Raw genomic sequence first — 24,084 nt, 5'->3', positions numbered from 1 at the left:
CTGTGCTTTGGATGATTTTGTTAGTTACTTAGAAAAAGGTTCATCTACTTTTTGTTCCTGGTTATGTGGTCAGCAGTAGATCTCTACCATGAAAGCACCCCTGCTCTTTAACCCTTTAAACCTTACCCAGTGACTCTCAACAAGTCTGTCTCCTATGTCCATTTCTACCTCAGTCCAAGTACACACATTTTAATACATAAGGCAACACCTCCTCCCTTTTTCCCTGACTGTCCTTCCTGACCAAACTGTGCCCTTCTATAACAATATTCCAATCATGTGCACTATCCCACCAAGTCTCTTTGATACAAATTGTCATACTTTTATTTACTAGAAGACCTTCAAGTTCTTCCTGCTTATTCCCCCTACTTCTTGCATTTGTGTACAGACATATATATTATTTAGCCCCAATTAATGCACTAGAGCAGTGCACAAAGTCAGGGACGGGCCCCCTGGAGGGTGAAATTTCATAAGAGGGGTGCAGCATGATATTCTGCTGGGTCTCCGGCATATCCACCTCATTAAAAATGTTAAAGTACATTACTCTATAGCACTAGAATAACCTTAAAGCTTATTTATTATGTACGTGTACTCATATGAATGTACCAATTAATAATATTTTTACATCCTACACACATAATTTCTTATGCATGGTGAAAGGTTTCAGTTTTTTTTATATGAACATAACCGAAATTTCCATCAGTGTGGATGACATTAGACTGGCTGGAGGTCCCTGCTAATTGCAGGGATGAAAAGTGGGGCCCGACATAAAAGGTTTGCTCACCGCTGCACTAGAGAACCATCGTGTCTGAAGCAGTAGCCACAAGCTATAGCAAGCCAGCCACATTATTCTGAAAATATATTTATCATCCAAGCCAACTAGCCGCACTCAACTGGCCAAATAGCCAAATGTGGCTAAAATGTTGGACTTTCTGGCACTAGAATAACCTTAAAGCTTATTTCCGACAAGCACAGAGGTTGTGTCTACACTAGCTCCCTACTTCAAAGGGAGCATGGTAAGTGAGGTGTCGGGAGATTGTTAATGAAGTGCTGCGATAAGCTAATTCTCCCTCGCAGCAACTTCAAAGTGCTGGCTTCCGTGTAGCTGCGGCTCACCTGCCGGTACTTCGAAGTGCCTGGGCGATTTCGAAGTCCCCTTACTCCTCAAAAGTTTGAGGACTAAGGGGACTTTGAAGTTGCCCAGGCACTTCGAAGTACCGACAGGTGAGCCACAGCTACACAGAATCCAGCATTTCGAAGTTTAACACTTTGAAATTGCCGCAGGGGAGAATTAGTTTAATGAAGTGCTGCATATGCACTGCAGCACTTCATTAACAATCTCCTGACACCCTACTTACCATGCTCCCTTCGAAGTAGGAAGGTTGTGTAGGCACAGCCGGAGAGTGATCCTCAAGTCTCAATAAATTGCCTGTAACTTCCTCCCTCCCTGCACTGCACAGACACACCGAAAGTGCTGCTGCTTCTCCACCACAGGTGTCCCAAGAAACTGGGGAGGAGGACGTAACCCTTTCCCCCAGAATCTTTCATTTGTGCCCTCTCACAAGCCACAGATACACGTTGCCTCTGGCCACAAAATTTTCTGCCAGTCCAGATCTCTGAATGGACTAACGGTGGAGCACAATGTAGTAACAAAAGTCTTGAGGTAACAAAGGTCTGGGTGATCTTTAGCAAGGTGACCTGTAGCAAGGGGAATGCCAGACTGAAAAGTCTGCAACTAGGAATGTCAATTAATCATACTTAACTTACGTGATTAACTCAAAAGATTAATTGTGATTAATCACACTGTTAAACAAGTGAATACCAATTGAAAATTAAATATTTTTGGATATTTTTCTACATTTTCAAATATATTGATTTCTATTACACCACAGAATACAAAGTGTACTGTGCTCAATTTATATTATTGTATTTCCTACAAATAGTTGCCCTGTAAAAATGGTAAACAAAAAGAGAGAGTATTTTTCAGTTCTCCTCATACAAGCACTGTAGTACCATCTCTTTAACACAAGAGTGCAACTTACAAATGTAGATTTGGTTGTTACACAACTGCACTCAAAACCAAAATAATATAAAACTTTAGCGCCTACAAGTCCACTCAGTCTTACTTGTTCTGCCAATCGCTAAGACAAACACATTTGTTTATACTGATATGGGATAATGTTGCCCACTTCTTATTTACAATATCACCTGAAAATGAGAACATTCATTTGCCTGGCACTTTTGTTGCCAGTGTTGCACGTTAGTTATGTGCCAGATACCCTGAACATTTGTATGCATATTTATGTTTTGGTCACTATTAAAGAGGACTTGCTTCCATGCTGATGATGGTCATTAAAAAAATAACACATTAGTTGAATTTTGTGGTTGAACTCATTGGGGGACAATTGTATATCTCCTGTTCTGTTTTACCTGCATTTTGACATATATTTTATGTTATAGGAGTCTCAGATGATGACCCAGCATGTTTTCTTTAAGAACACTTTGGCCACGTCTACACATGTCCCTCGCTTTCAGAAGGGGCATGTTAATAAGGCACTTTGGAACAGCTTAATGAGGCACTGACGAGTTGGGAATAAGGGAATTTTGAAGTCTGGGGTTTATTTCATGTCTTCATTTGTACAGCAAGTCTGCGTTTCAAAAGCAGCGCTTTGAAACGCGACTGGTTACCATTTATGCTAATGAGGCACTGAACATGCATGTCAGCACCTCATTAACTTGTTCCGAAGTGTCTCATTAAGATGCCCCTTCCAAAAGTGAGGGGCATGTGTAGACATGGCCTTTCAGAGCGGTTATGACATCACACAAAGAAGAAACTAATATGAGATTTCTACAGCACATGAGCTATGGTTTAACAAGGAGAAGTGCTGTCCAAAATCAGAGAGTAATGAGGCGTACGGCATGATTTCAAAAGTCTTAAAAGAGCAAAGCTCTGACAGGGACACTACAGAATCCAAAATACCAACAAAGAAGCTCATCCTTCTGCTGGTAGCATCTGCCTCAGATGATGAAAATGAACATGTGTCGGTCTGCTCTGTTTTGGATCGTTATCAAGCAGAGCCCATGATCGGCATGTACACACGTCCTCTGCAATAAGGTTTGACTCATGAAGGGATATAGAAATCTTTAGAGCATTTGGTGTGTAAATACTTTGCAACACTGCCTATCCCAGTATCTTCTGAAACCCAGGGGCTCACTGCCTCTTGGCACTGTAAACAAAAGCAGGCAGCGTTATCTCCAGCAATGTGTTTGACCAATTGGTTGAACAAGAAATGGGACTGAGTGGACTTGTGGGCTCTAAAGTTTTACTGCACTTTTATTCTATTTTTGAAAGCAGTTTTCATAATACATAATTCTATGTTTGTAAGCACAACTATCATGTACTTGTCTTAGGTGAATTGAAAATACAATTTTGTTTTTTACAGTGCAAATATTTGTAATAAAAATAAATATAAAGCGAACACTTTACATTTTGTATTCTGTGTTGTAATTAGAATCAGTATATCTGAAAATATAGAAAACATTCAAAATATTTACACAAATGGTATCTTACTACTATTTAACAGTGTGATTCATCATTGCAATCAATCAGGATCAATTTTCTTAATTGCCTGACAGCACTAAATGTAATAGTGTGCCAGGTGTATGTAGAGAAACTCCAGCCTGGCTACTACAGCTACAGAGTCATTATGATTTGCACATTGCAAACTTGTAGGGGACTTGTCCTATGGGAGGTACTGATATATTTTCCACCATCTTTTCTGCTTCTTTTCTCCACCCTAATCTCAGCCTTAACTGGACTTCCAGATAGCTCTGCTATGCCCCAGCCTCAACCAAAGCACTCCGCTGAATCTCTGCAGCTTAGTGTGGACACAAAGAGCTGCAGGTCGGCAGCAGATAGAAGGCACAGTAAGCTATGCCTCCTCACTCATGCTCCTGGCGTGGCACAGACACACTGAATGGGGCAGGAGACAAGCCAAGACCTTGAAACATGCTCTAAGCCACTCAGGAGTGAAGAGCAAGAGCTAAGCACCTACCATTGGGATCACTACTAAAGGGAAAAGGATATGCAAAGGTGAGTTTCTCAGCTCCCTCTAGTGTCCACAGGTGAGTCATCAATGCCTTGTGATCAGCAGTATTTCGGGCAGCCTAGAGCCACCATGTCCCTCCAGTGGTCCTGTCCTGTTTACATCAGCAGAGCATCTTGCCCTGTGAACTTTGGTGCTGCTGTGCCCATTTACACTAGTTGGGAATCCAGCCCCATTAAGTCTAATTACGATGCGCCCATGTACACCCAGTTTGGGGATCTGGCTGAAAAAAGTACACATATTTCTCTCTTATTTTGAGGTTCCAGATATGCAATTGTAGCCTCATCATGCTCTGGCCTAGGCATTACCTTAAATACATGGTAGGAGTCACTGTTAGGAAGACGGCCACGCAGGTGCCTCCTGTTAGGCCACCTCCAAGAAACTGGGAATCCATAGCCCATGGGGAAATAAGGACAATGGATTGACTCATGTTCTTGCACATGGGCAGGATATTCTCCTTGTGTAAAAGCAGGGAGCAAGTTATAGACCTAAAAATAAGCAGATAACGTCCATCATGGCAGCTAAGCCAGGGCCCAGTTCTAGCCCCTTCCTACACAAATACACCACCCCGCAGACCTCCCTGGCCAGCCTTTGGTACACATGCCTCCCTCCACCCAGCTCAAGGACTCAATCCCATCTCCCATATGGGCACCTCTTGATGCAGCTTCCTCACATCCAGTCTCCACTATCACCCAGGCAAGGGGGAAATCCTGCTGCTGGAGCCTCCCACAATGCACCTGGACAGATATCCCTATCTCTAGCCCTACTCAGGGGTAGGGAATTCTCCTGTCCCTGGGGACCAGCTCTGCCCTGGAGAGCGAGTTCCGCTTACCCTGGCCATTGCCTCAGCTCTGAACTCCATGTTTCCAGCCAGAGCCGAGGTGGGGTGGGAGGTAAAGGAGGGGGCACTGCAAGGGCTGATGGGAGAACAGGACGGGGAAGTGAGAACCCCACAGAGTCAGGGTGTCAAGTGCCATTGGAGCAGCCCTGGGGTCAGGGAGAGGTGACCTCGGGGGGCCCCCCAGCAGCCGTGCATCGCCCCTCCCTGCGAGGGGGTAGGACCAGTCAGGGGAGGGGCTGGGCAAGCAGCTGAGCTGTTCTGGACTCACCGTGTCTACGCTGAGCTCGGCTTCGGGCTTCATAAGCAGCGCGCTCCGATCCACGGTGCGGACGGCGCACAGGGACCCGGGGGCAGCCTGCACCCGCAGCTGCAGCTCTGCGCCCGGCAGGGCCCGGTCCTGCGAGAAGGCCAGCTTCACCTGGCCAGGCACAGGGAGTCACAGGGGAGAGCGAGGGAGAGGCACCCCCCCCCCCGCCCCGGGCAGGAGACAGGCACATGCACAAACTCCAGCACTGAGTGTCACTCTGGCTGCAGGGCCGGGGCTCTGGGAGTTGGTGCTGGGGGTTTGTGTTTGTATGGTGGGGGTGACGCAGTCCAAGCTCATTCAGCTCCTGTGGGATGGCTCACGCACCTGCAGTTATTTATAGGTACCCTGGGGAGAGTGTGTGGAGGGTGGTGGATGAGGTAGAGAGAATGAGCCTGGAGCACTGAGCCTGGTGCAGGACCTGGGACCTGATGGAGAGGCTGTGAACCAGGCAGGCCATATATTAAAGCTGATGTTCACATATTCACTGTTCGGCGATGTTGTTACTAGTATACTGGGCACTAACTAGTTATGTAAATATATTCCAGCTAGTACAGATATGTCCCATTCTAGTACAAGATAAGCTGGTTTGACAATACGATGAATATGGGTGTTTTATGCAAGGTATCAGGAACCAACGGAGCTGAAAGACGGATGCTGTGACATACATGAAGTAGTAAGTTGTCTATGTTAGTAGTGTGCTTTGGCTATAAATGCTAGGGCACTTTTCCTTCTTTCTTTGTGCAGCTGAGGCGACTGTGAAAACTCCGTCCGCCGACAGAGCTGTGCCTTGACAGGGTGCTAGGACTGGCTCGTGATGACAGTAAGTCTGGCTGGTGCCTTTGCACTGAACTGTGCCTGTGGTCTTTCTTTCTGAGCAATGTGGCAGCCTGCTGAGCAAACACACTGCCCTATCTACTACATTTCCAGTACAGCACTATCTCCAGATCTGAAGAAGTGGGTCTGCCCCATGCAAGCTCATCGCCTAATAAATTATTCTGTTAGTCTTTAAAGTGCTACATGACTGCTGTTTTGTTTAGGCTACAGACTAACACAGCTACCCCTCTGTTACTAGCTACTACAAGTTGAGCCTCTCTAATCCAGAAATCTCTGGCCTGGCAACATCTATAATCCAGCATGATTTTAGTTAGCCAGATGACCAGTTATCATGGGTGTGGCCAAGTTTCCTGTGGTCCCATAAAGTTTGTTTCCAGCCACCAGTCCTGGCTGTCAGTGTTCTGTGCTGTTATTTAGCTGTAATTTACCCCTAAGTGTCTTCTAAGAGTCCAGTCAGCAGTGAAGGTGTTGGCAATGCTGCTAAACAATATTGACCTCCCGTGGTTTAGCAAATCTCTTGTCTGGCACTGGCCAGTTCCTGAGGGTGCAGATTAGAGAGGTTCAGCCTGTAGTAAGATTGCAACTGTAAGGATGGAAGCACTGAGCAGCCCAACAGTGCTACTGAGACAACCACATTTCAGCCTCCAGCACCTACCACACTGGGCAGTGCTCTCACCAGCTGCTGAACCAGCTCTTTGAAGAGAGCTGAGAAAGCACACAAAGAGAACACACAAACAGGGAGCAGTGGGTACAGCGGGGTAGGGACACTATGATAGAATTTCCAGCCCCATGAGATAATATTTATGAGTCAGACTCCCTAAAGGGATGAAATCTTGGGCTATAGTCTGTCTTCTGGCTTTTCAGCTCCCCCTGCCCCCTCCTCATGTGTTAAGGACACACCCAATTGCTAGTGGGGCAGTGTGCCACCATTGCAGGGGGAGTATTGAAAAAGCAGCCGGGGTAAGAAGGGGGATCATCTCTTGAATCAGTAGCTGGTAAAAAAATAAGAAAGAAAGGGTAGGAGTAAGCGGTCAGCTTTCAGGGTGGAGAGTGGTAAATAATGGTGTCTCCCAGGCATACACATTGGGACCAGAGCTGCTCAATATGTTCCTAATGTTCTGGCAAAGCAGTAAACAGCGAGGTGGCAAAATCTAATGATGATGCAAAAACAGCAAAGTCTGAAGCAGACTGTGGAGGGCTACATCGGGATCTGACAGAACTGGATGACTGGGCAACGAAACGGCAGATGAAGTTCCATGTTGATAAATACAAAGTAATGCACATTGTAAAACATAACATGAAGGACACATAATATGATGGGGTCTAAATTAGTTGTTGCCACTCAAGGAAGATCTTGGAGCCACTATGTATGATTCTCTGAAAACGCCCAGTGAATGTGTGGCAGCAGTCAAAAAAGCAGGACAGAATTTTGGGAAGCATTAAGAAAGGGCAGATAATAAGGCTGAAGATATCATATTGGCTCTGTATACATCCATGGTATGCCCACATCTTGAATGCTTTGTGCAGATCGGGTCACCCCATCACAAAAACAAGTGTTGGCATTGGAAAATATTCAGAGAAGAGCACCAAAAATGATAAGCACATAGAACAGTTTCCATATAAGGGGAGATAAAGGAGACTGGGGCTTTTCAGTTTGGAAAGAGACAAGTAAGTGGGGATATGATAGAGACCTATCAAATCATGACTGGCCTGCAGAAGGTAAATAAAGAAGTAGTATTTACTCATAACACAAGAACTAAGTGGTCACCAAGTGAAATTAATAGACAGCAGGTTTAAAAGAAACACAAGGAAGTAGCTGTTCACACATAGGGTGACTATCTATCCCATTTTAACTGGGACTGTCACTTTTTTTAGCTCCCTTGAGAAATCCCAACTTTTTTTTTAAACCAGCTAATTATCTTATACGTTGCAAGCAGGGCTCTGAATTTTAAAGAGACAGCTCCTTAAGCAGCAGGCACTGTCTGTTTAAAGAGCTAGCTGGAGAGGCTGAAGGAGGCAGGTGGGCTCCTTAAACAGATTGTTTAAACACCCTGTTGCCAGCAGCCCCTGGGGCCATGCAAGGGGATGAAGGGGGGCGAGGGGGATCAGGCTGCTGTGCACTCTTTGCTCACACTGCCTGAGATAGACGGAGGGGACTGTGTCTCAGATATCCCCACCTCAAACATTGCTGGACTGGGATAAGGAGGCCAGGGCCCTATGGTGGGGAACAGGTCACTCGGGGGAAAGAGGTGACAGCTGCTGGGGAGTTGCACTTAGGTTGGTAGCCACAAGCAGCAGCAAACAGGCAAATCTCTGGAGTAAAGGGCAGCTTGACCCAGGCCGGGGTTAGATGGGGATCAGGGGTTTGGAGGAGTGCAATGAAGAGTGGGAGACAGAGCTCAGAAGGGAGCAGAGACAGGAAGACAGGCACAAAGAAGGTGAATCATGGGGCAGGGCTGGATTAACTGTTCTGGAAGGCAGGGCTATTAGATTTTGTGGGGCCCCCTAAAATCATGGGTTCAGAATATGGGGTGGGGGCTCCAGGCTGGGACAGAGCTGGGCTGTGAGATGGGGTGAGGGTGCTCCAGCTAGGAGTGCATGCTCTGAGGTACAGCCTGGGATGCAGAGTTCGGGGCTTCAGGTTGAGGCCCAGGGGTCTGGAGTGTGGGAGAGGGCTCAGCCCGGCCCACTGATGGATGGGGGGACACAGGAGGCAAGTGCCCAGGACCCCAGACAATTTAAGAGTCTGGGGGTCCTAAACCTTTTTAAATTTCTCAGGCAGGTGTGGTAGGTGGAACCACCCCCTGTTTTGGCTATCCCCCTTTTCCATTCCTTTTACCTGTGCCTTCTCTCAAAGGCCAGAGCCACAGCCCCCCGCTTTGAGAGGAGGTGGAGAAAGGTGAGGCGATAGGAGAAATGTGGGAGTTGGGAGTCTGGCTGCCCCACTTTGCAGAGGTGTTAATGGCTTAGAAGAGAAGGAATTCTTTTTACAGCATAATTCTTTTGGAGTTTTGTAGCCATCTGAAAACTAATCTATTTTAAAAAATAAATAAATAACCTGTGTTACCTTGCTAATTGATGTACGGTAAATTAAAAACTGGAAGAACTTTACCATAGATCCTATTTATTTGCTTGACCTTTCAATTAGAGTTGGATTTCCAGATAAGTGATTTCCATCAAATTTTACCATTTGTTTGGGAAAGAGTGTTTGAATGATTAGGCTGCAGCCCTTATCTTAATCTGGCCCTGCCCCAGGGAATAGGGGAGCTAGGCAGGCCAGGACTGCAAAGCTGGGAAGCAAAGGGTTGACCAAAGTCAGTATCTAGGAAACAAAGAGGCACCATAATTTATCTGTTGTAAATCCACTGACTCCAGTGAAATTTAAGTTGGGGGAGGGGGTTAAATTGGCCTAGTAGGTTTCATTCTTTTTGTATACTGCTTGAAAAGTATCAGATGGTTGACATTGTTCCAGAACTCTGTCCCACGGCTGCTCCCCACACCCAGCCTCCCACTCCCTATGCCTGTTTCCTGCCCTCCTGCACACACACCCAGCCCTGATTTCCAGCAGCTCACTCACATATCCCAGCCCTCCCCATATGCCCCCACTCCCCTGTTCTGGCTCCTGCACCTCTGCCTCACGACCAGCCCTCACGCTGCCAGCCCACACTCTGGAGGACAGCAGGATGAGGACCAGGCAGGCACCTCTATAGAGCAAGGACCACTTAACTGTAGGTATATATTTTAAAAATTTGTACCTGCTTTTGTTACAATAATGCAGTACGTGGTTTAAATGGTGCCCAGTCAACTTAATGTAATACTGAACGTTTGTACTGCACAGTGCAATGGATTGGCACTGAACTTGCTTAACTCCAAGCAATTTTACCAGGTGTCCTGTATTTCACACAGGGAAGTACGGTCACCCTATTCACACACCACACAGGCTGCTGGTGGAACTCTTAGCCAGAAGATGTGGGGAAGGCCAAGACTATAACAGTATTCAAAAAGAACTAGTTACACTCATGGAGTCCATGGATAGGTCCAAGACCGGCTATTGGCCAGCAGGGGCAGGGATGGTGACCCTACTCTCTGTTTGCCATAAACTGGGAATGGGCAACAGGGGATAGATGACTTGATGATTCCCAGGTCTGTTCATTCCCTCTGAGGCCCACTAGAAGTGGCCACTGTCAGAAGACGGGAGACCAGGATAGATGGACCTTTGGTCCAACCCTGCACAACTGTCCTTACGTTCTAATGGTCACACACCCAGGCCAATGGGGTCAAGTGGCTGGGGCAGAAAGACTCACCCAGACCCTCACAAGAAATATGGGAGGGTTAGAGGAAGAATTATATATCTTTAACCATAATTCTGCTCAGGGCTGCGGCTACTGGGCAGGGAGCAATTCCCCCACCCTTCTGCCCCGAGCCCCATGCTCACCTTGTTCGGGAGGCACTTGGCCACTTTCAGCAGGGTACTGTCGGCAGCCAGCTCTCCGTCGGGCAGCACCGTGTAACCCAGCACCGTGGCAGCGGGCGCCAGCTCAGCGCCGACAGGCAGCTCCACAGAGAAGGAGCCCTTCAGCCCTAGGGACAGTGGGGAACGGCCATGGGCAGCCAGGCCCAGCCAGCAGAGCCCCTCCCCAGCCCAGCCCCCACTTGCCCGGGGCACAGGGGTCTTCCTGCACACACCCTTCCCCCACCACTTACCAGCCCTCTTCCTTGGGTCCAGGCCCCTATGGAAGATCCTGGCAATGGCTCCCTTGGCCACGACCTGTGGAAGAGAACATGGGAATTGCTTAGCTGAGACTATGGCTGTATCGACTCTTACCAAAAACTTCAAAATGGCCATGCTAATGGCCAGCTCAAAGAATACTAATGAGGCACTGAAATGCATATTCAGCACCTCATTAGCATGCTGCTGACCGCGGCGCTTCGAAATTGCTGCGTTTTGCTCCAGCGAAGCTCATCTACATGGGGGGTCCTTTTCGAAAGGACCCCCACCAACGTCAAAATCCCCTTATTCCTCTGAGCTCATAGGAATAAGGGGATTTCATAGTTGGCGGGGTCCTTTCGAAAAGGACCCCCATGTAGACAAGCCACACAGGAGCGAAAGGCGGCAATCTCAAAGTTCCGTGGATGGCGGCATGCTAATGAGGTGCTGAATATGCATTTCAGCACCTCATTAGTATTCTTGGATCTGGCCATTAGCATGGCCATTTCGAAGTTTTTGGTAAGTGTAGACACAGCCTATATGGGGGAATGTAGGGCTGGCTACACAGGCTGGAGTCAGGCCAGGGGGCAGCCCCATAGGTTGAACCAGTGGAGGTCAGGGTTCAAGGAAGCATATTCAGGCATGTGTTGCATTCCCAGCCCCTAGGAGCTTTGGGGCCAGATTGGAACTAGAGCCTGCTAGTGGAGAAAGGGGAAAAGCCCTGTCCTAATCCAGCTCCACACTTCTAGAGTACGAGAATACGAGAACGGACCTCAAGAGGTCATTAAGTCCAGTCCCCTGCCCTCATGACAGGACCTAGTACCATCTATATCATCCCTGTTTGATTCTTACCCAACCTGTTCTTAAATGTCTCCAGTGATGGAGATTCTACAACCTCCCCAGGAAATTTATTTCAGTAATTAAGCACCCTGACAGTTAGGAAATCCTCCAACCCAAACAATCCTTGCTGTAATTTAAGCTGTTTTCTAGTACCACTCTATTCCCCATTGCTCTGTTGGGGGCCACACAAACACACACACCTCTTACTCACATGCACACACGCGCGCACACATACACACACACTTGTGCACACACACATGGAGTTTAGTCTCCCAGGTTGGGGCTCACCAGGAAGACGACATCCAGGCTCTTGGACCCATTCCCCAGGGCCTCCCTAGCAATGACATAATCCACCTGGAGCTGCTGGGCCTGGTCGCAGGGCAGCACCCCCCCCGGCGAGCGGATTTTCAGGAAGCTCTGGCTCCGGGAGTAGAAGGGCTCCAGGTGTTGATGGGCATCCGAGTACCTGGGAGAGACTCTGCTGTGCACATAGCTGCGATCCATCTCCTTGAAGTGCCCCTGGGGGACAGAGAGAGCGATGGGGATCGCCAGGGATACAGAGTGCCCAGCACACAACTAGAATGGCAGCAACAGGCAGGCTTTGCCTGCTGAAGTCTTCATCAAGACCCCTTGTCCACTGTCCACGAGAGTCATAGCAGAGGAGAAAGTCTGGCCCACTGCAGTGGTGCAAAACCTGAGGCTGGAACCAGTCTGCAAAGCCAGGTCATACTATGAGCAAACATCATCAGGCCCTGTCATAAAGCAGCTGCTTGCTTACAAGTCCACTGTGTGAGCTTGGCAAAGATACACGTCTCATTGAGCTGGAAGGGACATCAAGAGCTATCGGATCTGGTCCCCTATCACCTGGCCTTACAAATTTGTTTTTTAACTTAACCTGCTACAGGCCCTTCAAGGTCTGAACTCACAACCCTGGGTTTACCGTGCTAGTGCTCTAACCACTGAGCTACCCCTCTGCTGTATGGAATGCTTGGCTATACTGCTACAACACAGGCACTCCTAAAGAGTACTGGGTACTGAGGTAGACATATTGCAGAAGCTTAGCACAAGGACACCCCAACCTAGAACTCTCAAGCAAGGGCATAAGGACAACCCCTGGCAATGTCTCAGAAACACACCGACATCGAATAAGACGAGGGTGAACTGACACAGTGATGAACAGGGACGATTTGTTCAAACCAGCAGGTACAAGGTATAGGGTTGGTAATTAGCCACATCAGGAGAGTGATACACAACTTGTTTGTATCAATGTGTCAGAGTCACAGGAGGGGCCACTTTCTCTTGCCAAAGGAGCATTGACAATAAACCTGCCAATCCCTTTGCCGCTGACCCAAGCCTGTGATCTCTCTTTAGGCATTTCTACTGAATTCGCAGGCTGTGCTCTCTGCTAGTGTTGGTAACACTGGAGAGAACAGAAGCACAGAGCAGCTTAACAGCTTAGCAGCCTGGACAGCATCATCACAGCAAAACCAGCAGGTCTCAGTGGCAGAGAAAATCCCCAGGGTTGTGATTGGACAGCCCTACTGTGGTCATGGGGCATTCCCCGAGCTGCTGGGCCCAGAACTGAGAGCACCTGCACACCAGGAGTGGGTGTCCAGGCCAGCCCAAAGGAGATGATTAGAGGCAGGAAGGCAGCTTCACCATAGGTGTTGGGATGCCCACAACTTACCCTCAGAGCGACCGTCCCAGTCCAGCCAGAGGTGTCCAGCTCAAAAGAGGCTCCTCCAGATTCATCCGTCAGGAACATCTGATCCTGCTTCACATCTCTGTAGCTCACAAAAAGCTGCAACTTCTCATTCTTCAGCGCAGAGCCGTTTGCTGCCTTCAGGTGCATCTGAGGCGGCAGAGAAAAAGGGATACCCACAACTCACGAGAGCAGACTCCTGGGAGACTGTTGCCTACTGCTAAAGGGCTGGATGGGAGCAGAAAGGGGCAATGCACTGACACACACTAGGGAAGCCCATGGCTGGGATAGCATGGTGGGGTGAGGACCGAGGGGCATTAGCAGATCTGGAAAGAAGTTGGGTCAGGACTGGAACAGATGGGGATGCTGAATTGAGCACTGTGGGGTAACGGGTTGTCTGACCTTGTAACCGAGCCCTCTCTTGTGATGTGGGACTTCACAGTCCAGCCTCCTACAGTGCCTCTTTGCCAGAGAAAAAATATACCATCTTAGCTATACCTGAAATATACCATCTTAGCTATACCTGAAATATACCATCTTGGCTATGTCTACACTAGCCCAAAACTTCGAAATGGTCATGCAAATGGCCATTTTGAAGTTTACTAATGAAGTGCTGAAATACATATTCAGCGCCTCATTAGAATGCCGGCAGCCGCGGCACTTCGAAATTGATGCAGCTCGCCACCACGTGGCTCATCCAGATAGGGCTCCTTTTTGAAAGGACCTGGGCAACTTTGAAATCCCCTTATTCCTAACAGCAGATGGGAATAAGGGGATTTCGAAGTTGCCCAGGTCCTTTAGAAAACGAGCCCCATCTGGACGAGTCACACGCGAGCCGCGTCAATTTTGAAATGCCGCGGCTGCTGGCATTCTAATGAGGCGCTGAATATGTATTTCAGCCCTTCATTAGTAAACTTCGAAATGGCCATTTGCATGGCCATTTTGAAGTTTTGGGCTAATGTAGACACAGCCCTTGTGACCATTGCAGCCCAGGTTGCTGCCCACTTCTATTTCTCCTACTAGCTCTTCCCTGTTTGTGAGCAGCAAGTCAAGTTGTGCACAGCCCCTGGTCGGTTCCATCAGCACTTGTACCAGGAAGTTATCACCAACATTCTCCAAAAACTTTCTGGATTGTCTGTGTGCTGCTGTATTGGTCTCCCAACAAATGTCTGGATAATTAAAGTCTCCCATGAGAACCAGGGCCTGTGATTTGGAAGCTTCTCTTAGCTTTCCGAAGAAATGCTCACATACCTCATCTCCCTGATCTGGCAGTTTATAGCAGACACCAACTACAACATCATGTCTATTGCTTCCGCCTCTAAGCTTAACCCAAAAGCACTCAACTGGTTTTTCTCCCTCCTTATACTGGAGTTCTGAGCAATCAAATGCTCCCTCACACAAAGCGCAACTCCTCCTCCTTTTCTCACCTGCCTGTCCTTCCTAAACCCAACCCTTCCTAACCCTAGTATGATCTCCCCTTGCCTCTGACTCTGGGGAGCGTTAGCAGTTCAGGCTGGGCAGAATCCTCCTGCCTTCTCTGTCTCCATCCAGTCCCGCTGGCATGTGGCAAGGGTCAGCACCTCTGCACAGAATGGTGTCCTTTCTAAGGAGGGCCTTTCTGGCTGGAAAGAAATCTCCCCCACTCCTCAGACTTGCTCACTCCACTGGCATGTCCTTCTGTAGGAAATAACATTATTCTCTGGGGGTGGGCCAGTGGCTGAGAAACAATCAAAACTGATGGTGCTAGACTGATAGCTTGAGATCTTCTCCATGGCAGTCCTCCAACAGGGTGCCTGGGCTAGGTGCTTGTCAAAAATGCAATACAATGCCCTCCACTGAGCTAACTTAGGCATGTGTATAGCACATAACACAATACCTACCTGTTAGTTACTGGAGCTCCTTGTTATGTGGTGTCTATATATGTTCCCCCCTGGGAAGTATGTGCCCCCCACCACACAGACTGGTATGGCTCAGACACCAGTTTTCATGGGTTGTGATTGCACGCTGAATGCCTCCCTTGGGCACCTCCATGCTAATGGAATAACAGGGAAGGAGTAATCCTCAGCAACATCACAATTGTCAGGGCTATAATAACAGATGTGACAGCAGCCAGGAAAGGGAGGTGGATTGTGCAGCACATTTTGAGAACATCTCACAAACTACAGTTATTAGGAAAGTTGCCAATTCCTGTTTTATGTCGAGGGCTTGTCTATATTTGTTCCACTTCTGGTGACTTGCCCCATTGTAGAAGCTTTGTGAGCAAAAGCATTTAGAAAGTTACATCCTTGCAAACTTGCTGGGTCCTTCCCCCAGTTGAAACTTGAATTGTCTTGTCACAAAGGGGAATTTTCTATATTACTTTTCGGAAGCCTATGCATGCTTCACTTTTCCTTTGTGCTCTGCATTGATACCCAGTAAGCACAAAGGGATTAACACTGCTCTGAGAACAGTGCAGGAGGCATGAGGTATGTGTGTCACCTCGCTGTCTGCATGGAATTTAATTACCCTAGAGCAATTAAAGAACAGGCTGAACCCATCCCAAATCACCAGAAGGTCCAGAGAAACCAAGAGATGCCCCAGAGCTGAACCGGTGAGACATCTGCCTTCTTTTCATGTGCCTCTGGAATTTTCACTATATGCATCTGATAAAGTGGGTCTTTGCCCATGAAAGCTTATGTAGAAGTAACATAATCAGGATACCCTTACTCAAAGTTCCACTGTTTAGAGACATCATTAAAGGCACGAATAATCCCATTGCACAGGACACACTAGCCGTGTCTACACGTGCACGCTCCTTCGAAGTAGCGGGACTAACTTCGAAATAGCGCCCGTCACGGCTACACGCGCCGGGCGCTATTTCGAAGTTAACTTCGACGTTAGGCGGCGAGACGTCGAAGTCGCTAACCCCATGAGGGGATGGGAATAGCGCCCTACTTCGACGTTCAACGTTGAAGTAGGGACCGTGTAGTCGTTGTGCGTCCCACAACTTCGAAATAGTGGGGTCCGCCATGGCGGCCATCAGCTGAGGGGTTGAGAGATGCTCTCTTTCCAGCCCCTGCGGGGCTCTATGGTCACCGTGGGCAGCAGCCCTTAGCCCAGGGCTTCTGGCTGCTGCTGCGGCAGCTGGGGATCCATGCTGCAGGCACAGGGTCTGCAACCAGTTGTAGGCTCTGTGTATCTTGTGTTGTTTAGTGCAACTGTGTCTGGGAGGGGCCCTTTAAGGGAGTGGCTTGCTGTTGAGTCCGCCCTGTGACCCTGTCTGCAGCTGTGCCTGGCACCCTTATTTCGATGTGTGCTACTTTGGCGTGTAGACGTTCCCTCGCAGCGCCTATTTCAATGTGGTGCCGCGCAACGTCGAAGTTGAACATTGACGTTGCCAGCCCTGGAGGACGTGTAGACGTTACTCATCGAAATAGCCTATTTCGATGTTGCTACATCGAAATAAGCTATTTCGATGTTGGCTTCACGTGTAGACGTAGCCACTGAGAGTACGGAAAGAAACAACCCTGGCTTAACCAGAAGATCTTGAATGCTCTAAAATTCAAAAAGGAGTCCTATAAAAAGTGAAAATGAGGTCAAATTACTAAGGATGAATAGAAACATATAACACAAATATGTAGGGACAACATTAGAAAGGCCAGCAAAGAAAACAAGATGAAACTAACTGGAGACATAAAGGTTAACAAGAAAACATGCTACAAATACATTAGAACCAAGCGGAAGATCAAGGACAGAATAGGCCCTTTACTCAATGAGCGTGTGTTTGTAGGGGGTGGAGGTTTGAATAATAACAGAAAATGTGGAAATGGCAGAGCTGCTAATGATTTCTTTTTCTGGTTTTCACCAGGAAGGTTGGTGGTGATTGGACATCTAACATTGTGAGTGCCAGTGAAAATGAGGTAGGATCTGAAGCTAAAATAGGAAAGGAACAAATTAAAATTACTAAGACCAATTGGATGTCTTCAGGTTGCCTGAGCCTGATGAAATGCATCCTAGAATACTCAAGGTGCTGACTGAGGAGATATCTGAGTCCTTAGCAATTATCTCTGAAGTCAAGAAAGACGGGAGAAATTACAGGAGACTGGAAAAGGGCAAATGTAGTGCCCATCTATGAAAAAGGGAAATAAGGACATCCCTGGGAATTACAGATCAGCTAGGCTGTGGCCACACTTGGCCAAAACTTCGACATGGCCATGCAAATAGCCATTTTGAAGATTACTAATGAAGCGCTGAATTGAATATTCAGCGCTTCATTAGCATTAGGTAGCTTCCGGCAGTGGCACTTCGAAAGCGCGCAGCTCGGCATGGCTGCACGGGGGTCCTTTTCAAAAGGAACCTTATCTCCTTATTCGGGATTTCGAAAGGAGCGGGTTCCTTTCGAAAAGGACCCCCGTGTAGCCACGCCGAGCTGCGCGCTTTCGAAAGTGGCACTTTTGAAGTGCCGCTGCCGGAAGCGCCCTAATGCTAATGAAGCGCTGAATATTCAATTCAGCGCTTCATTAGTAATCTTCAAAATGGCTATTTGCATGGCCATTTCGAAGTTTTGGCCAAGTGTGGCCACAGCCCCAGATTAATTCTGTCATGCTGGAATGCCATAATGAGCAAGGATGAGTTCTAGTCAGTATCTTTGGCTGTGTCTACATTTGCATGCCTCTTTCAAAAGAGGCATGCAAATGAGGGAAATAAAAATGCAAATAAGGTGCAGATTTACATACCTGGAATCTCATTTGCATATTCCTGTTTCACACAGAATCACAGAATCTCACAGAATCACAGGGCTGGAAGGGACCTCAGGAGGTCATCTAGTCCAGCCCTCTGCTTCAAGAAGGATCAATCCCCACTAAGGCACCCCAGCCAGGACCTTGTGCAGCCAGGACTTAAAAACCACCAGGGATGGAGAATCCACCACCTGTCTAGGCAACACATTCCAGTGCTTCACCACCCGCCTGGTGAAGTAGGTTTTCCTAATGTCCAACTTACACCTCTCCCTCTTCAACTTCTGACCATTACTCCTTGTTCTGCCATCTGACACCACTGAGAACAGTTTCTCACCCTCCTTTTTAGAGATCCCCTTCAGGAAGTTGAAGGCTGCTATTAAATCACCCCTAAGTCTTCTCTTCTGTAAACTAAACAAGCCCAAATCCCTCAGCCTCTCCTCATAGGTCTTGTGCTCCAGACCCTTAATCATTTTTGTTGCCCTTCGCTGAACCTGCTCCAGCAAATCCACATCCTTTTTATACTGGGGGGTCCAAAACTGGACACAACATTCCAGATGTGGCCTCACCAGTGCCTTCAAAAGAGTGCTTCCAAAAGAGCTTGTTTCCAAAGAAGAAAAGCAGTGTAGACGCGTCTCTTTCGAAAGTAAACCCCATCTCAGGAAGAACCCTTCTTCCCATATAAAAGGAGAAGAAGGGCTCTTTTGAAGATGAGGTTTACTTTCAAAAGAGCCGCATCTACACTACTTTTCTTCTTTCAAAAGAAGTTCTTTTGAAAGAGAAATATGCAAATGAGATTAAATATATGTAAATCTGCACTTCATTTGCATTTTTGATTTTCCTCATTTGCATGCCTCTTTTGAAAGAGGATATCAGAAATGCAAAGGAGGCACTGATTTACGTATCTCACATTTCATTAGCATAATCTCTTTTTGAAAGAGATTCTTTCGAAAGAAAAAAAGCAGTGTAGAGGTGGATCTTTCAAAAACAAGCTCCGTTTTCAAAAGAACCCTTATTGATTCAGCCCCTTTATGCTCTCTGGGGGGAGGGGCTTGAGCACAGTTAAAGCATTCAGGTTTCCACTGTCTCCTGTGATACATGTGCCCCAGAAGTGAAGCACACCCTGCAAGCGCTCAGCGTGAGCAGAGGTTATCGCTGAGTACAGACATATTCCATTCAGTCACGTTGGGAATCCCATTACCTTGGCAGTGTAGGGGATTCCAGCCTTGTAGGTGGCGTCTGCGCTCTCAAAGGTCACTGTAGCAATTTCAGACATGATGTTGCAGCTCTTGGTTGCATTGAGCTCCACCCCTAGCAGGAGAGGGAGAGCTGATGGGAGGAAGGTGCCAGAGTTTGGGCTGTACCCCACAAGAAGCTGGGTGACCATTTCTACCGCTCTAGCTTTGGGCTGGAGGGTGCAATCCCAGAAGAATTGGAATGTTTGGCTGGGCTCGGAGAAGGATTTTCCTGGGGAATCTGGAAACTAGAAAGTGCAGATCCACCTCCCCACAGGGCTTCATCCCAAACCAGCTCTGGACATTTGCCAGCAGGGTGTCCTGGCTCTGCAGCCCCAGCAGCGGGCTGCTCACTGAATGGCGCCAGGGTACCCCATGCACAGGCCAGGCCCCAGAAGAGCTGTTTTCAGAAAAGCCCAGTGACCCACTGCCATTCTGGGCCCGCTCTCCTCCAGCTGTGTCACCCGCGCTGATGCCAGCACCTGAGGCCCATGCTGGAGCCACCCCTCACTAACACGTTCATTCAGATGGGTGCTGGGTGCTCTGGAAATCACAATTCCTGTGGATTCAAGGTGCCACTATCTGGGTTCGCTAGTAAGAAATTGGCGCTTGTGGTTTTGACCCCCACGTGCTAACATCACTGAGGCAGTGACACAGGGCCCAGCGCAAGGCAAAGCCAGACACCACCCGTGAGAGGGTTTCAGCCTTCGCATGAATGTACCCGGGTCTGAACACCTCATGAGGGACCAATCCCTGTGATGGGCTGAACCAGAACTCTAGATCCCTGCCCCCAAAAACGCTACCCCTTGGGGCCACCTCTAAAGCAACTGAGCTACAGTGATAGAACCACATGATCCCTCTGCCCTTAGGGGTTCACTGCTCATGGCTGCCTGTGGGTGTGCAGGTCTGTTTGATTTCAGTCCCACCTGTCCCCTCCTCCACCAGAGAGGCCTTGGCCTGCAGTCTCATCTGGTAGCCAGAGCTGGTCAGCTGGAAAGGAGCTGTCTCCACCTCTCTGGAGAAGCAGCCGTTGCTCTCAGTCTGGAGGGAGAGAATCACAGCCTGTTAGCTGCAGCTCTGCACCACACCCTGCGGGGTTCAGCTCAGGGGGTCTCTAATCCAGCTTGGCTGGGTTAAGCACTTGGAGGGAGACACTCAGAAAAGGTGAGTGATGAAATCAGCAGCTGGGGCCACTCGCAGGCTGAACTCTGCCCTGACTCCAGTACCCAGCCTGGCACTAGGGGGTGCTGCAGCTGGAGCAGCTTTGACCGGGATGAGAAGTGAAACAGAGGTCCAAGCCCCCAGCCCATCCCAGATCCCCTGGTGCTATTCACCCACTGTGGACCCTGGCTTATTCCAACTGCTCTCTGCATTGCTGCCCCCCAGGGTGTGAGAAAACACGGGGGGATCTGTAACTTTACTTTGCCCCACCTACACAGAGTGGCTGATAGGGTAGGGTGGTCCTGGAACCCCAGGAACTAGGCTAGATCCCCAGAGACCTGGGGCAAATCCCTGCTCTGCCCCTGCCCACACATCCCTGTGAGCACAGCTACACAGCAACAACTCCCAGCAGCAGCCAGCAGCAAGTGTCCAAGCCCAGCTCAGCTGACTTGGGCCAACACTAGCTAGTCAGTCTGTGGAGCCAGGCTCTGAGACCTGGGCAGGTGACTGGGTCTCCGAGTCCCAGCTCCACTCGCATGTCCACGCTGTTACTTTAGCCCTGCAGTGTGAGCCTGTCAGCAGAGCTGGGCCAGGGACTCATGGCCTCGGGGTTTTGCTGCACAGATGGACTTGAGCCTCTCTGGGGCTCAGTTCCCCGTCTGGCACAAAGAGGACAAGAGCTGTGTACTGCCTCCCAGAGGCGAGGAGGGTAAGTGAGGCACTGCGACACTGTGGTGAAGGGAGCGCATATGACTCCAGTCCTGGGTGGGCAGCCCAGGTTATTCAGGATTTTTAATCCAGCCTTTAGGATTACCAGTCTGGTGGCCAAGGCCCTGTGCCACTCCTGGAAACAGCTGGTGCTTTCCTGCAGCCCCTAGGGGTGGAGGAGCAGAGGGCTCTGTGCACTGCCCTGCCTGCAGGCACCTCCCACAGCTCCTGGGTCGGCAGCTTCCCAAAGCCATGTGGAGCCGGGACAGACAGGGAGCCTGCCTCAGCCCTGATGCACTGCCACGGTGGAGCCACATGATGTAAGTGTCTGCACCCTGCTCCCCTTCCCGTACTCCAACACCCTGCCCCAGCCTTACATTCATGGTCCACTACACTGTATCCCTGCCTAGGCGTGGCACTTGGGCCAAAATGTTTGCCCACCCCCGCCCTAAGCCCTGCTAAACAGCCGCCAGTCCCCACCCTGCAGCCTGACTGATGCGGGAAGAGGGCTCTGAAAGATCCAGTGCATCTGCTCTGCCTGTGTTTACACCGTCTTTACCCCAGTGTTGTCAACAGCGTCAATGCCAATCATAAACAGCAGCAAGAGGAGCCTCCTGCTGCAGCAGCCAGGTACCTGTCCTCCCTCCCCAGGGGCACTCACCTGGCCAGTGATCCATGTGCACAGATCCTTGGTTGGCACGACACCAGAAACGTGCCAGAAGTGCCTTATTGTCTCCCGACACAGGCTGACCTGGACTCTCCCCAACACAGGCTTCCCATAGGTGTATCTGTTCAACACAGGGAAAGGAGAGCGCAAGTGAGAAGGGCTGGGGGAGGTCTGTGCCCCTGCCCTGCCTTGCCCACCAGGGGCTCCCTGCAGGGGTGGGGCTGGTAATGCAGATGTGAGTGACAGCCCCGGGAAGCCCTGCCTGGCGATGAGTACAGGGCAGAGTAGATCCTGGATGGGGGATGTGAAAAGGTGGGATTTGTCAGGATATTTTCCCCTTGCTATATTGCATGTGTTTCCTACTGTTCTGTAGTATTGCTATGTGGATGCCTCAGTTTCCCTAGGCATGAATGAAGTGGACAGAAGGCTGCAGACAGGGGAGTTTTAAGAGGGAGTTTGACGGAGGGGTTCCACTATGGGTAGGAAGATACCTGTGCCAGCACTGCTCCTGTCTCCTCCACCTGTGCCTGTAGTCAGACAGACCTCCTGACCAGGGATGCCTCTGCCCAGACCCTGCTGTGGTTTTTGCAGGGACTGTGACTTGCAATTCACACTGACTGAAATTCAGGCTGGGGGGACCCTCACGTGTGGATGGTGTCTTCTGGTGGAATCTCTCAGGAAGCGGGTGGGAAAGCTACAGGAGGTGGTGGCTAGGCGAGGGAGTATTCGAATTCACGAGCAATTCCTGGACAGTGTTCATGTGGGGACAGCTGAGGTTTAAGATAGCTGACCCACCGCAAAAGAGCACTGACACACCACTGGTGGAGGAGGAGATGGCTCAGAGGGGACACTGGCAGCTGGTCATGTCTGGCAGTGCTCCACTCTGGCTCCCAACCCTCCCACCATGGTACTGGGAAACTGTCACACTGTTCTGGATATAGGAGATACACATCTCATGGAGCTGGAAGGGATCTTGAAAGGTCATCAAGTCCGGACCCCTGACCTCTTAACAAGACCAAACACCCTCTTTTCCACTCCCCCATTGAGTTGCCCCAGATCCCTAAATGGCCCCCTCAAGGACTGAATTCCCAACCCAGAGGTAGGCCAATGCTCAAACCACTGAGCTATCCCAAATCACCCCCTACAGCAGAAGCAGAGAAGCCTTGTACCCACAAGGCTGGGAGGTTTGCTGCCACCACTACGAGGAGGAAACACAGGGCAGTGGTAGTCAGAGGTGCTCTTCTGAGTGGGACAGAGGCACTCATCTGTTTCTCTGACATGTCATCCTGGGCGATATGCAGCCTGCCAGGGGCCGGAGATGTTGCAGAGGTGTTGTTGAGGATTATCTGGCCTGCTGACTACTACCCCATGCTACTCATCCATGTGGATGTGAATGATACAGTGTAACCCTGAGTAGATCAAGCATGACTACAGGGCTCTGGGAATACAGATGAAGGTGTTGGGGGTGCAGGTGGCATTCTCCTCAATCATTCCTGTCAAAGGCAGGGGCCCAGGCACTTTAAATTATGTGTGATTGGGACAGGTGACCAAAGCACATAGGTAAGTAAAAAAACCTGGAGATCTTGTAGTTGGAAATGGGAGGGCACATGGGCTGTAATAGCAAAGAAAAAAGAAGGACTAGGCAGAACTGGGAGGCAATAGCAAATCAATATCTTAGATGCCTTTATACCAATGTAAGAAGTATGGGCAATAAGCAGGAAGAACTTGAAATCCTAATAAATAAATACAACTATGACATAATAGGATCACAGAGAGTTGGTGGAATAAAACACGATTGGAATAGTGGGATAGAAGGGTACAGCTTACTCAGGAAGGGTAGGCAGGGTAAACAGGTGGGAGGTGTTGCCTTATATGTTAAAAATGTGCACACCTGGACTGAGGTGGAGATGGACGCAGTAGACAGATGAGTTGAGAGTCTCTGGGTTAGGTTAAAAGGGGTAAAAAAGCAAGAGTTGAGGTCATGACCGTGGTCTACTACAGACCACCTACCCAGGTAGAAGAGGTGGGTGAAGCTTTTTCTCAGCAACAAACAAAATCATCCAAAGTGCAGGATTTGGTGGTGATAGGGGACTTCAGCTATCCCAACCTATCTTGGGAAACTAGCACAGCAAGGCACAGACTATCCAGGAAATTCCTGGACTGCATTGTGGACAGTTTTTTTATTTCAGAAGGTGGAAAAAGCTACTGGGGGGAAGCAGTTCTAGATCTGATTTTAACAAATAAGGAGGAACTGATTGAGAAT

At 49.0% G+C, this 24,084-nt stretch overlaps 1 protein-coding gene across 1 annotated transcript in view; it reads right to left on the bottom strand.

Annotated features, from left to right (window-relative positions):
* Window positions 1-24,084, bottom strand: part of LOC142002513 (alpha-2-macroglobulin-like protein 1) — a 72,927-nt gene that overhangs the window by 35,337 nt on the left and 13,506 nt on the right. The window contains exons 8-16 of the mRNA XM_074978670.1: window positions 21,816-21,942; window positions 20,212-20,326; window positions 19,252-19,361; window positions 13,321-13,485; window positions 11,922-12,152; window positions 10,790-10,853; window positions 10,521-10,666; window positions 5,213-5,362; window positions 4,412-4,591 (exon numbers count right to left, since the gene is read on the bottom strand). Coding sequence (XP_074834771.1) covers window positions 4,412-4,591; window positions 5,213-5,362; window positions 10,521-10,666; window positions 10,790-10,853; window positions 11,922-12,152; window positions 13,321-13,485; window positions 19,252-19,361; window positions 20,212-20,326; window positions 21,816-21,942 — 1,288 coding nt within the window. The remainder of the gene's footprint in view (window positions 1-4,411; window positions 4,592-5,212; window positions 5,363-10,520; window positions 10,667-10,789; window positions 10,854-11,921; window positions 12,153-13,320; window positions 13,486-19,251; window positions 19,362-20,211; window positions 20,327-21,815; window positions 21,943-24,084) is intronic.

Source organism: Carettochelys insculpta, chromosome 28 (assembly GCF_033958435.1).
Source record: "Carettochelys insculpta isolate YL-2023 chromosome 28, ASM3395843v1, whole genome shotgun sequence".
Classification (NCBI taxonomy): Eukaryota; Metazoa; Chordata; order Testudines; family Carettochelyidae; genus Carettochelys; species Carettochelys insculpta.
The sequence above is the reverse complement of the archived record's forward strand: the minus strand, read 5'-3'. Positions and strand labels throughout refer to the sequence as shown.